A 13,778-nucleotide genomic window follows, 5' to 3' on the forward strand; every position below is an offset into this window, starting at 1 on the left:
ATCAATTTTTGATGTCTTTGCAAAGGCTCCCACAGGATGCACGTGATCGTAAAGTATGATGACGCCCACCATCACTCTCATACAGAAGAGTAGTGTTTCATCATTGGTGAATCTGCTCCTGTATTCCCTGTTTTTTTCCAAAAAAAATAAAGATATTATAAAGAAATAGGATATTACAGTATTTAAAAATGCATGCGATTGTTAACAGAAAGGAAGTCTAATGTACTGACACCCTTCCGGATTACCAGTTCCAGTCATTAATTGCTCTCTGTGTAAAGAAATACTTCCCAATATCTGTCCTAAAACTGCTCTTCACAACTCAAAATCTGTATAGTGCTTCAGTTAGGCAGTATTCCAAGTGTAGCCTAACTAGAACACTATACAGCTTAAGCAAAACTTTTGATTGGACAGATTTGGCAATATAGCCCAACATCCTGTTTGCCTTACTTATTTACTGCCTCACAGTTTTGGACATAGCTTAATATTTATGGCTTCTCAGATTGGAGTTCTATCTGCATTGCACAGCTCCAGAGGTCAGCAGGTGATCAATGAAAAAACAGAGAGCAGTGGAGAAAAAACAGAACAATTCACTTATTTTGTGGTTAAAGTCGACAGCAGCTAAGTGTAATTTAATGGAACCAAAGTTATGGCTCAAGAGGGAAGAGAGGGGTATGGAGATAGGATATGGCAGTAGGATTAAATGGACAGCTTGCTCTGAGAGCTGGTGCAGACTCAATGGATCGAATGGCTGACTTCCGTGCGGTGAATTTCTATGATTGTAATCTCCAAAACAGCAAGGAACTAAAGAAAGCCTAAATCAGGAGCTTTACATACTAAGCCTGGAAAATAATACACTGTACTAAGTCTATTACATAACATTTTAAATTAGAAATGTAATGTGGTAGAACTAGACAAGATTATATATTCCATCTATATAACTGGGATCAAATCTATGCATTCCTCCTGGCAGTAAAGTGATATGGAGCAGGAAGAATGTGCTCCAGTCTATCTTTTACTTTGGTCAGGGTGGTTCGTGACTTTTAAGCACCACTATGCTTAAAAGTATCCAACTCAGGCTGAGTTTCACGTATGCCACCTCTAAATGGAAATGTCCCCGTGTTTCAAATGGAAAGTGTAAATGGAAGGTGCACTCTCTCCTCAGGCGTCCGGACACACCCTGCCTGTCAAATTCCAGAGAGTATTATGCAGGCTGGCAAAAGCCAAGGTTTGGGGATCCCAGAGTGTGCATTGGGGTAGAGTTGGGGTTTTACCAGCCAATATTGCATAGATTGCAATTGAAAGCACTGACTGTCAAGCTTCCTGCTGCTTGTACAGTTATGCGTGTGGTATAAAGTCTCCAGGAACATCTAGTGTTTCTGGGGCTTCCATTCTATAACTGAATTGTAGAGTATAGGAATGCACAGGTCCAGCAGAGCATTATGATTCCCCTAGCTGCTCCAATTGAGTACTTTGAACCTGTCTTCACAAAAGAAGAAGATGCAACCAATGCCACAGTATCGGAGGAGATGGTAGAGAAATTGGACAAGATAAGAATAAACTGAGAGGTCCTAAAAAGGTTGTCGGTGCTCAAGGTAGATAAGGCACCCGGTCTGGACGGGATGCATCCTAGATTACTGAGGGAAGTCAGAGTGGAAATAACGGAGATTCTGGCTACAATTCTTTCAATCCTCCTTGGACACCGGGGTGGTGCCAGAGGACTGGAGGGTTGCAAATGTTACTCCCCTGTACAAAAAGGGGCAGAAGGATAAACCCAGGAACTACAGGTCAGTCAGCCCAATGTCAGCACCTTGGGACGTCCTCCCGACGTGAAAGGCGCTACACAAATGTAATCTTGTTGTTGTTGTTGTAGGGGGAAAACTTCTAAAGACTATAATCCGGGACAAAATAAATTTTCACTTAGAAAAACATAGGTTAATACAGGACAGCCAACACAGATTTGTTAAAGGCAAATCATGTCTAACAAACCTGCTAGAGTTTTTTGATGAAGTAATGGAGAGGGTGGATGAAAGTAGTGCAGTTGATGTATTTATATGGATTTTCAAAAGGCATTTGATAAAGTGCCACGTCAGAGACTTGTAAGCAAAATAGAAGCCCATGGTATTAAAGGGACAGTGGCAGCATGGATACAGAACCGGAATGGGAGACAGAAAGCAGAGACTGGTTGTGAATGGTTGTTTTTCTGACTGGAGGGAAGTATGCAGTGGTGTCCCCCAGGGGTCAGTATTGGGACCACTGCTGTTTTTGATCTATATAAATGACCTGGATTTGGGTATAGGGAGAAAAATTTCCAAGTTTGAGGATGTTACTAAGATAGGAAAAGTAGTCAACAGTGAGGAGGATAGTAGCACTGCAAATGGACACAGACAGACTGGTAAAGGGGCCGACACGTGGCAGATAAAGTTTAATGTGGAGAAATGCGAAGTGATGCATTTTGGGAGGAAGAATGAGGAGAGGCAATATAAGCTGATGGTACAATCTTAAAGGGGTGAAGGAACAGAGTGACCTGGGGGTTCATATAAGTAAATCTTTGAAGGTGGCAGGACAAGTACAACAACAATAACAAGATTACATTTGTATAGCGCCTTTCATGTCGGGAAGACGTCCCAAGGCGCTGGACAGAGTACAGCATTTCAGACCCGAGCTGGGGTCAGGGGGGGAAGGGAGGGGAGTGGAAGGGGGGTGGCCGATGGCATGATCGAAGAGGAGGGTCTTGAGGTGGAACTTGAAGGAGGCTAAGGAGGGGGCGAGGCGGAGTGACTGGGGGATGGTATTCCAGAGGTTGGGGGCAGAGTGGTTGAAGGCTCTCCCGCCAATGGTGGGGCGGGTGGGTTGGAGGACGTGGAGCAGGCCAGAGCCGGCTAAGCGGAGGGAGTGGGTGGGTTGGTAGGGGGTCAGAGGATCGCAGAGGTAGGATGGGGCGAGGCTATGGAGGGCTTTGTATGTGAGGACCAGGATCTTGAACTGGATCCTCTGAAGGATAAGGAGCCAATGGAGTCGGGCGAGAGTGGGGGAGATGGGGTCATGGAGTTTGGTGCGGGAGAGGACACGGGCTGCAGAGTTCTGGATTATCTGTAGCCTGTGGAGGGAGGAGTTGGGAAGGCCAAAAGCAGGGCGTTTGCATAGTTGAGTCTGGATGTGATGAAGGCATGAACAAGAGTTTCAGTATAGTGGTGGAGTCGGGCGATGTTACTGAGGTGAGGGAAGGCAGAGCGGGTCATGGCTTGAATGTGGCTAGATAAAGGTAGATAAAGCTGTTAAACAAGCATATGGGGTACTAAGCTTTATAAATAGGGGCAAAGAATACAGAAGTCAGGAAATTATGATGAACCTTTATAAAACACTGGTTAGGCCTCAGCTAGAGTATTGTGTTCAGTTCTGGGCACCACATTTTAGGAAGGATGTCAAGGCATTGGAGAGGGTGCAAATGACATTTACCAGGATGGTACCAGGAAGGAGGGACTTCGGTTATTAGGAGAGGATAGAGAAGCTAGGATTATTCTCCTTGGAGCAGAGAAAGTTAAGAGGAGACTTAATAGAAGTTTATGAGGAGATTCGATAGGGTGAATAAGGAGAAACTATTTCCACTGGAGGGTGGGTCGGTAACCCAAGGACACCGATATAAAATAGTTGTTAAAAGAAACAGAGGGGAGGTGAGGAGACATTTTCTCACACAGCGAGTTGTTCAGATCTGGAAAGCATTGCATAACAACTTTTAAGAGAGAAGAAGATAGTTATTTGGGGAGGATAAGTTTGCAGAGCTGTGGGAAGAGAGCGGGGGAGAGGGATTGAAATGGATAGCTCTTTTCAAAGAGTCGGCACAGACTTGATGGGCCCAATGGCCTCCTTCTGTACTGTATAATTCTATGGTTCCAATTATCCCAAATGCCATTCCTCACAATCTCACTCGCCCCATTCAATCCCCTCTATCCTTTGCCTAATGTTTGCATCTTTCTCCAGCAAACTCTTTTGAGAAGATCATGGTTTTTAAACTTTTAATCTTGAAATATTATGTACAAGTATTTTGAATGTGTGTCACCGGATGTACACTATCATTACAGTGGTCCATTGGCTCAGTCAGATATTTAGAAAGGGTGACACATGTTTAAGGTGACTTGTCATCACTTATACAATATTACTACCCCATGAAATTTCATTTCTCACCATTGCTGCAGAGGAATATAGAGCTTATACACATTTGTTAGTCTTACTTCAGAGGTAAATGCTCTTTATGTTTGTTTTTAGAAAAATCTTTGAACACTTTTTCCCCCTTTAGATTTAGTCACAGTAATGAATCTCATTACTGATGTATAGCAGAAAGAGAATACTTCAGAAAATAGCTGATTATGGCAAATAAGCTACACATTGTCACTCTACGTAACCCTATTATTGGTAGAATTGGTCCAAACGAATTAAATATTTGCTTGTGTGTATCCTTACCTTCTCCAAATGTATCAATCTTTACAAGTCAAAGAATACCTATTAAGGGCAGGGTATTCTATAGCAATTCACTAATAAGTAGTAAGCCATGCACATCTCAGAATGCAGTAGCATGGTAAATATACAGTACCGTACAGTATGGGAGAGTCACAATAATTTGAGGGGTAAAATATTTCCAAGTTTTACTTACGGCGTTTCTAACATGACTTTGCATACACTGGCCATTGTGCTTAGACAATCAGTCGTATTTTCTATAGGCAGCGTCTTGTTCTAAGTACAGATAAAAGCAATCAGTTTTAAAGGTTTAAAACAAAAGAATCAGAACATTTGTAAACACTATTAAGATAAGCATTACCTGACCACCAGGGGGACTCAGCATTTATTTCCATATTTTAATAATATTAAACAAACACAAGGCCTATTCCTTTATCATAAGATGCAGAATATAATAATAATCCATGTATTTGATATACATGTACAATAATAACCCTTGTAATAATCCATGCATTTGATAGAGCGCCTAGTCACGACATTGAGATCTCTCAAAGCGCTTCACAGGACATATTGTAAAGTGAACATAACACAAAATACTGCTGATGCTGGAAATCTGAAACAAAAACAGAGAGAGCTGGGAAAACTCAGGTCAGACAGCATCTATGGAGAAAGGAAAACGAGTCAACGTATTGGGTCCACGACCCTTCGTCAGTTCTGAGTTTTCCTAGCTCTCTCTGTTTTTGTTACTGTAAAGTGAATTGACTGAATTTTGTGGGCGATTATTAGTTGGTGTATTATCCAAGTTGACAGCCAGGGTCAGTGTGCTTTGTTAGATTTCAGTTCTACTCCTAATATCTTTGAACTGAAATGTAGCTCAAAGATGTAGTGTAAATGAGAATACAGCAATAGCCTGTTTACAGGATCCCAAGATTCTTTAAATCTGACCTACTGACTATGACAAGGTATCTATGTTTCCTTTTATCTTATTCAGACAGTAGCATCATCTTTCTGCAAGAAAGTGCATATTGATTCCTTTAATTTTAGCTACATTTAATATTAAATTAAGTTTCTTACGTCTGGATAGAATGTCATCTATCTCATGCCTGTAAGATAACAACAACAAAATTACATTTGTATAGTGCTTTTCACGTCGGATTACGTTAAATGAAAACATTTCTGATTTTTGTAACATATATTGAACATACAAAACAATGTGTTTGTTCTTTCTCTCCGGTTACTAATCTTGGGACACAAGTGCTTGCTGCACCCAGCTGGAACGCTGTACTATTAGACATTGGGACAGTAATCTGATTCTGAGGATTCACGAGAACCAAGCGAATTTTGGGACGTCCTCCTGACGTGAAAGGCATGAGATAGATGACACTGATTCCAGAGGTAAGAAACTTAATTTAATATTAAATGTAGTTAAAATTAAAGGAATCAATATGCACTTTCTTGCAGAAAGATGATGTTACTGTCTAAATAAGATAAGAGGAAACAGAGAGACCTTGCATAGTCAGTAGGTCAGATTTAAAGAATCTTGGGATCCTGTAAGTGTAGGGATCTCTATCTGGTTGATCGCTGCCAGGTACATGTCACGCACGTTCAATAAAAACAAGATCAGGAATAATATTTACTATAGTTTTAACATTAATGCATTAATGTTTATACTTTTATCTTGCATTAAATACTTTGTGGCTTAGCATCTGGCTTAGTTTTCAATTTGACTCAATATCGACACAGTTCTATCGCTTCTAACATAACATAACATGTAGGAGCAGGAGTAGGCCATTCGGCCCTTCGAGCCTGCCCCGCCATTCAATCATGGATGATCTTCTAATCTAACTCCAGCTAATAACCTCCTTCCTCTTGCCTTTTTTGATCATACGTGACAGCACCCCCTGGTGGTGACCGACCGGTTGGAGACCCCTGCTGTAGGGTAATGGTACTCCTGAACCCTCAGGATTGCAACCCCTACACACGACATGCATATTGCCTCTGTAGTAGGTAATGTTCAAAGTGTTTGCCTTGGGACTTGCAAGCCTTGGCAGGTTTCTGATACATAATCAAAGGTGTAAAATCACTGTAGGTGAGACTTAGCTTTCAGTTGAATGTCGACAAGCCTGAGGCTCGCCTGCTTGGCGCCCATCAGTGCCTCCTCACCTCAGAAACTGACCGAATTTTCTGCACAGATTCCCACTCCAATTCATGGAGCTGGTGCAGAATCTTGTTCGAACCTCAAGTGTGCTTCAAGCTGTTCATCTGTGCTCTCACTTTCTCAATTTTCCTTCACCTCTACAACAATGTCCACCTCTGTCACTACCTCTCCCCTTGGGTTGCCAAGGCCCTCGTCCATACCGTCATCATGTCCAGGCTTGATTATTCCAATGCTCTCCTCAATGGACTCCTCCCTACACAAGCTGCAGACTATCCAAAAACTGCAGCCCATGTCCTTTCCCATACCATGCTCTGTGAACCTATAACCCCTATCCTCACTTGGCTCCACTGTCTCTCCCTCTCCCAGCGGATCAAATTCAAGACTTGACCTCACTTTCAAATTCGACAATCTCAGTCCATCCTACTACTGCAACCCTACTGCTTAGATTACCCCCTCAACTTAGCTAACACCAACTTGCTTCATGTCCCCACTGATCCTCTGCGCGGTGAGAGCTGGGGACGGTTATCTTTGACGCTGGCAAAGATAAAGCTTAAAAATGCAGTTTAGCAAACCAAAGAATTTCAAGGAGCCTCAAATGGACGAGCAGACCATGAAATTGCTTGGCTTTGTTGTGTTTGTGGCCAGTGGCCTAGAGACATGGTTGCTGTAGGAATCTCTCAGAAGAAGAGAGAAAAGGAGGCTCAAGAGTATCAGATGATTCTCTCTATAACGTTTGAAACTGATCTTCAGGAAGAGAATATGCAAAGAAAAGCACTTAACATGGAGTGAAATTTAGTAACAATATCAGTTGATGCCCTCAGACAGGCATTGAGAAGTTGCAATCTTGTAATAGCATTAGATACTCGCATTATTAGAGTGTTTCAGATCAAATGCAAGGATTCACATACGTAACGTGTTCTTTACCTTTTAAAAGTGATTCAGTTCAATTTAAAAAAAAACATGAATTTGTGCCTTTTAGGTTTGCTTTTTTCCCCCACATATTTTGGAGTTATATATAATGCACATCTTTCTCTCTCCTCACGAGATCCTCCTGCACCAGTACCAAGATGAATAATCACAGATCTACTACAATTCTCATAACTAGTTGCTAAGTGTATAAGAATAACTTAGAATGACTTGCTGATTTATGATTTATTTCTCTGAGGAGGTATCTCAGCTATACTCAATACCCATAAAGCCTTGAAAACATATCAAAACTTTCCAGTCACTCCCAAGTACAGAACACGGCTGTAACCAACTGGGTGCTCCACTGGGTAACCTAGAGATATAGTTGGACTAATGAGTACCTGAACTAATGTGTTATTGCTCTGTCAAATAGCAATATACACAAGACCAACAAACATTGAGATCCATCTGGCTAGCTGAAAAATAAAAAAAACACGCAGTACTCATACCCCCAAATCTATTTCTGACAGTTCACATTTCCTGAATGCATTGGATATGTGACACCAGCAGACAGATTGTTGTACACCTTGAACAAATGGTAAAAGATCAGATGAAGAACCAAACCAAACTAAGGCAGATACGGTCAATCACAAACGAGTCCATCAACTAGTATATATATATATACCTCTGATACAAACTTGGTTGTTGCATCACTGAGCGTTTTTAACATTGGTGTAGCTTCTGCATAAAATAGGGACATTCTGTTGGCCATTTCATTGTTTACTTCATTCTCGGCATCTAACTGCTGAAACAAAAAGAAAGCATTGAAGAAATTAATCAGATAATTAATAAAATGTACTGCCACATAGATGTATAAGACATCACCACTTACGTGCATATTGTTAATTCTGTTACGACTAATTGTTCGTCGATAATAGCTAAAGTCATTCTGAATGGCTGGATTTTTCATCTAGAGGAGAATACAAAATGCACATCGTAAATTTATATTGTAGCATTTTCCAAATCCAAAAGACTTAAGAGAATATTTGAACACAAACAGTTTTTTCCAACCTTTAGTTCATCAAAGCGAAGAGTGAAATGCAGAATTTCTGCGAACTGTTTGGCCAGGGCTTGCTCACGTTCCAGATGTTGAGTTGGAGTGTAAGGTGGACATGTCAAAGACTCCAAAAGACTTTGTAATGCTTTCTCTGCACGGAGAACATAAGAGTTAAGAGTGTAAGTGTCTGTTCAAGACTTCAAAACTGCTCCACATCTGGGCCCGTCTTTTAGCATCTCTCACACAGTCCTGGACACACTCCTTCCATCTGGGAGGTGAGCTTTTTCAGTCCTCTTGGGATTATTGTTGAAATCAAAACTCAACTGCACCCTCTCTAGTAAATCATTCTTTTCCAACACCTCAAAAGTGTCTTACTTCACACAATCTCCTCTTGCAAGAATTTTTAAAAAATCTCAACCTCAGTGTGATATAACATTACTCTTAATTTCTCTCACCTTTTCAATCTTGACACAGCTCCCCCCAAACACAAATAAAATGTAAAACATTCCCTAAGAAGGTCACCGAAGATTAAGTATATAATGTGGTTATTGATTTATTCTGCTCAGTGCTTGCCACTAAGGCAGAAGGATCAGCCTTGTTTCCTACCAGGATTTGTGCAGCAGGTTGGTCAGCCAGCTTGTAGCATGTCACTTCTGAAAAGCATTTTGAATTTACTGGAAGTGACAATTCATCTTAATTAAAGATTAGAGATCCTAAATGCTTGTTCGGATATTTCTGGAATTTAACCAGTTAAACCCATATATAGATTTTCATTGCATGTTCAGTATTAGGGCATGAACTTGTTGTGAGATGTCTACTCCAAGACCTATTAATGAGCCAGATAGGCTGGTCAATCAGTAACAATGCTTTGGAATACAATGGGATCTGCCTGACTCAGGTCTTACAGAGTACACCAGAGAGCTGACTTGTCACCACTCTCCTTGCTAAAGGCAAAACACCTCAGAGACAACTTAACCCAGAGAGAACCGGCTTACACCCACCTCACACAATCCATTTAATCATGGATTACTTACTGTAACATTGGACTGTCTGACAGATGGACAAGACATTACAGAAATAAAGTTACCCAGTCTTAAAGAGAATTCATAGAATCGCTTAAGCCTTCCAACTAGTGGGCACACTGAATTCCATGCTCTGTCCTGTAGCTGACCATCACTGGGATTTTGAATTGCCTGAAAAAAATAATCAAATAAGAGGGCTTAAATTTCTCTGATGTTTGGTATATTAAAAAATCATGAAATTATTTCACAAGAAAGAATGTTTGCATTTTTCAATGATTACATCAATTATTTCTTTCTAATTCCAAATGTGGTCAATATTAAATACAGTAGACTATTTTATTCCAAACATAGTACTTTAGCTGATTTTAAACTATTATACAGCATGTTCTGTGCCTGAAAAGTCCATTGTTAGTTTAGAACTTTTAATGTTGTGCAAGATTGGTATCGCTGATAAACAATTCTGATCCAATTTCTCTGGAGACAGTGACATACGACTTCAGATTCTTCACATTATATGATGAATTTTTTTTTAAAAAATGCATAGTTTCATAAATTCACTTAAATAAAAGAGGATTCATTGTTCGACACAAACACAGTATATCATATACATTGCAGAACTTTTCAAGTAAACTTTTGAGAAATTGAAAGGCACCATAAAGATAATATTGTTTAGCATTTCCATTATTGAAGTTAAATCAACATTCGGAAGTATAAATTTTACTGGCATACATCTCTTATTTCTTGCCCAGCCCCTTTGTATGCTTGCAGCTCAGTTAGAATACTTTCAGAATCCTGTAGCACTGCATTGACTTGATTCCACACCTCCTGCTCTCCATCTGTAGGTTGTGCATCTATGTAAAATGAAAAGCAATGAGTTAAATAAAAACAGTTCCCCCTACAACTTGAACTTAGCAGTAAAATAAATTTTATAAATAATCAAATCTACCAAAAATGATTAAATGACTTTGGTCTGATGTAAAGTAGTATTGTTATTTGATTTTGGACGTGAATATTTTGATAAAGTATGTTGGAAAGATCTCCTTTCAGTTTATGACAAAACATAAACAGTGGGGAAAAAAGCAATTACCTGTCTGAGACACAAGGCAAATAAATTCTGCTCTGTATGAATTCAGACCAGTTTAAATTATCACTCCTTAGATTGCAAGCCACATTAAACTAATATCATTAATATATTAAAATATAGTTGAGATAAAACAGTTTAATGCTGAGCTAGGAACTTCACTGCAAATTTGAGCTGTCTAATAAAGGAGTTAAAAGTATGCACTATGACTTGTTCAATTACGTGCATCCACAAATACCTCAAAAATGCAGAAATTATTCCCAATAAATTTTCACAAAATGTTGTGGGAACATTGGAACAGCGGTAGACCAGTCATTTTTTAAGATCAAGGCAGATTATTTAATCCCTTTTCTCTCACTTTCCTTACTTCACTAAACTCTGCCTTGGGTGTCGAGGGGTGGGGGATTAAAGAAGTTGCGGTTCTCCTTGGAGCTAAACTATCAGGGCAAGTCCCTCCATTCCATCCCAGACATGGGGAAATTTCCATGACATACTCTGGTTTGGATATTTGTAAGCATGGTGATGGGTTTTCGCACGTGTCGATGCTTGGCTAACGAAAAACAAATTCTCCCAAATAACTTTTAAACCTCCCAATCAATTCTGCACTTACTGCACCTTTCGAGGGCCATTAGTAAACAAGTAAACAGACAGAAATTTTTAGGCGAATGTTTTCCACATCCAGATAGGGAAGTTTTTCCTCCCACCCTGTGGCGCAGCATAAGGATTCATCCTTAGTCCCCTTCTCTTCCTTATTTACATGCTCCCTCTTGATGATGTCGTCCCCAGACATCGGGTAATCTTCCACATGTATGCAGATGACACCCAAATCTACTTCTCCTGCTGCAACTCCAGATCTGTTGATGTTCTGTCAGCTTGTTTGTCAGACATCAAAGCCTGGATGAGTCCAAACTTCCGGCAGCTGAAAGTCAACAAGATCGAAGCCATATACCTTGTCTCCCATCAAGGTCATCTCTCTTGTGGCTCTGACCTCCTTAACCTCCCCTGCCTATCCCTAAGACTTACCGAACCCGTACATAAGCTAGGCATCAGGTTCGATTCACAGTTGTCCCTCCTACCCAACAACCAGTCCCTAACCAGAACTGCTTTCCTCCACCTCTGTCACTGACCGTACCTCCCATCCAATGCAAACAAAACCCTCATCCATGCTTTCATCATCTCCCGCCTCGATTATTCCAATATACTCCTCGCCAGTCTCGCCAGCTCCACTATCCACAAAATCCAACTGATTCAAAACTCCACCACCCTTATACTCACCCACTCTAAACTCTGTATCCCCATCACATCAGTCCTCACAATGTCTACAAATTCCTTCACGGCCTGGCACCTCCCTAACTCTCTGAACTTCTTATTCCCCACTCCGCCACCTGACATCTCCACTTGGCTGGCTCCAACCTCCTGCTTGTCCCTTGTCCCCTCCAACATCAGCAACTGTGCTTTCAGCCACTATGCCCTGAAACTTCGGAAACTCTCTCCCTCAATCCCTCTGCCTTGCTCACTACTTCCCCTTTTTCAGATCAAGAATCAGGCTCTCCTGGAGTTTAATCTGCTAAAAATAGATAGTTTGTCATTGAAAGCACTATCTGGCAAGTTTCCCACTGTTTGTCTAGCTAAGTGCTCTGAGATGCTACCCTGCATGGAGGGTGCTATATGTGCAAGTTGTTATCGTTGTTGTTGCAACCCTACCGGTTAGGGCTTTCAGGGTTAAAAAGAGCTGATTGAGAAAAACAAATGCTTTTCCCAGTGCCTAACTAGTCCTCCAAGTCTTGCTGGTGAGCTATGTTGGCTGTTTAGTCATCAGCAGTGTACCATGGATCAGGAACCGAACTAACAAGATCTCACACAGGATTGACTCGATTTTGATATTCGACTGCTAAGCAATTCACGGTGGAGCTATCTCAGCTCCAAGGAAATCTTTCTTAACTTACCTTCTATCTCCCACCTGTCCCGATCGGTCAAGACACCCACAAATATGTTCCAAAATTAGTAGTTTCAGTGCACTACCAGCCATATCAAATACTGAATACCAGCAGCTATAGTGTTTAGAATTATGTAACAAACCTAGGGAAGAATTTGTGGCAGAACTGACTTATACTAAATTATATTTTTACTGGGCTGGTTAAGCAGACTCTAAATGGTTTGCCTTGTTTCACAGCAGCTGATGCATGGATAGGATATCAAATCTTACTGTAAGCATTTGTTAGAAAAGGTAATCACTTAGTTGGGCTAGATAGTGGTTCCTGTAATGACAAGGAACCTAATAAAATTTATAGAATTGTTTTTCCAATTACTGTAAAAGTAAATATTTACTTTCATCATAGTTTATTGGGTATATCTTCAATAATTCATCACATCAAGCACATACTGTATTCAGTGCAATACCAGTAATGTCTCAATAGATAATATGATCAAAGGTTTATGGATAATAGACATTGCTGGTTACTTCAATCAAGAGTGAGACCTTATACCAGGAGAAAACAGCAAAGAGTACATGCAAATTACCACCGTAATCCACACAATGTGAAGCATTCCAGTGCATATTCTCTCCCGCACATCCACCTCAGTCAGGAGAATAGGACAGCCAAGCCCCCTCCCCTACATGGCTACCAATGCTGCTCTCCTGGCCAATAAAGGCTCCATTCACAGTTCTCCCTCCCTTCCAAAAAAAATGTAAGTCAAGCCTATTTACAGTAAAAAAACAAAATAATGTTGCAAAGGGAGAATTTTTCCTTCAAGCTAAATCATAACTTTGTTCACTGCTGTTCACAACAATGAGTATCACAGAGCAAAAAGAGTGTCGATAGGAAGGAAACATGGCTGAAGTCACTTTATATATTCAGGATCTCAAGTGTAGTGTACAGTGGCATGTGGCATTACCACTGAGCCAATCGCAGTGGTTGACAGCTTGAATGACTTTAAACTGTTGTCCCACACAATGAAATTTATAAAGTGTGATCTTCTTAAAAGAAAATCTATATTTTTATAGAAAATGAATCTGGCTGGAACATCTATGAAACATAAAAGATCTGGAATGAAGTAAAACTTAAATGGACTTTGCATACAATTAAGCAAAAGACACAAAGC

General features: G+C 40.5%; 1 protein-coding gene across 7 annotated transcripts in view; it reads right to left on the minus strand.

Annotated features, from left to right (window-relative positions):
- cyria (CYFIP related Rac1 interactor A) overlaps positions 1-13,778 on the minus strand; it is a 117,314-nt gene that overhangs the window by 4,216 nt on the left and 99,320 nt on the right. For 5 of the 7 annotated variants that reach the window (XM_042333093.1, XM_007897058.2, XM_042333091.1 and 2 more), the window contains 7 exons: positions 10,325-10,446; positions 9,661-9,766; positions 8,588-8,724; positions 8,409-8,486; positions 8,202-8,321; positions 4,649-4,728; positions 1-127 (listed from right to left, as the gene is read on the minus strand). In XM_042333093.1, the coding sequence (XP_042189027.1) occupies positions 1-127; positions 4,649-4,728; positions 8,202-8,321; positions 8,409-8,486; positions 8,588-8,724; positions 9,661-9,766; positions 10,325-10,446 (770 nt within the window). The remainder of the gene's footprint in view (positions 128-4,648; positions 4,729-8,201; positions 8,322-8,408; positions 8,487-8,587; positions 8,725-9,660; positions 9,767-10,324; positions 10,447-13,778) is intronic. The other 2 variants (XM_042333094.1, XM_007897060.2) reach the window with 1 other exon arrangement.

This window comes from Callorhinchus milii, unplaced genomic scaffold, assembly GCF_018977255.1.
Source record: "Callorhinchus milii isolate IMCB2004 unplaced genomic scaffold, IMCB_Cmil_1.0 Scaffold3, whole genome shotgun sequence".
NCBI classification, from domain to species: domain Eukaryota; kingdom Metazoa; phylum Chordata; class Chondrichthyes; order Chimaeriformes; family Callorhinchidae; genus Callorhinchus; species Callorhinchus milii.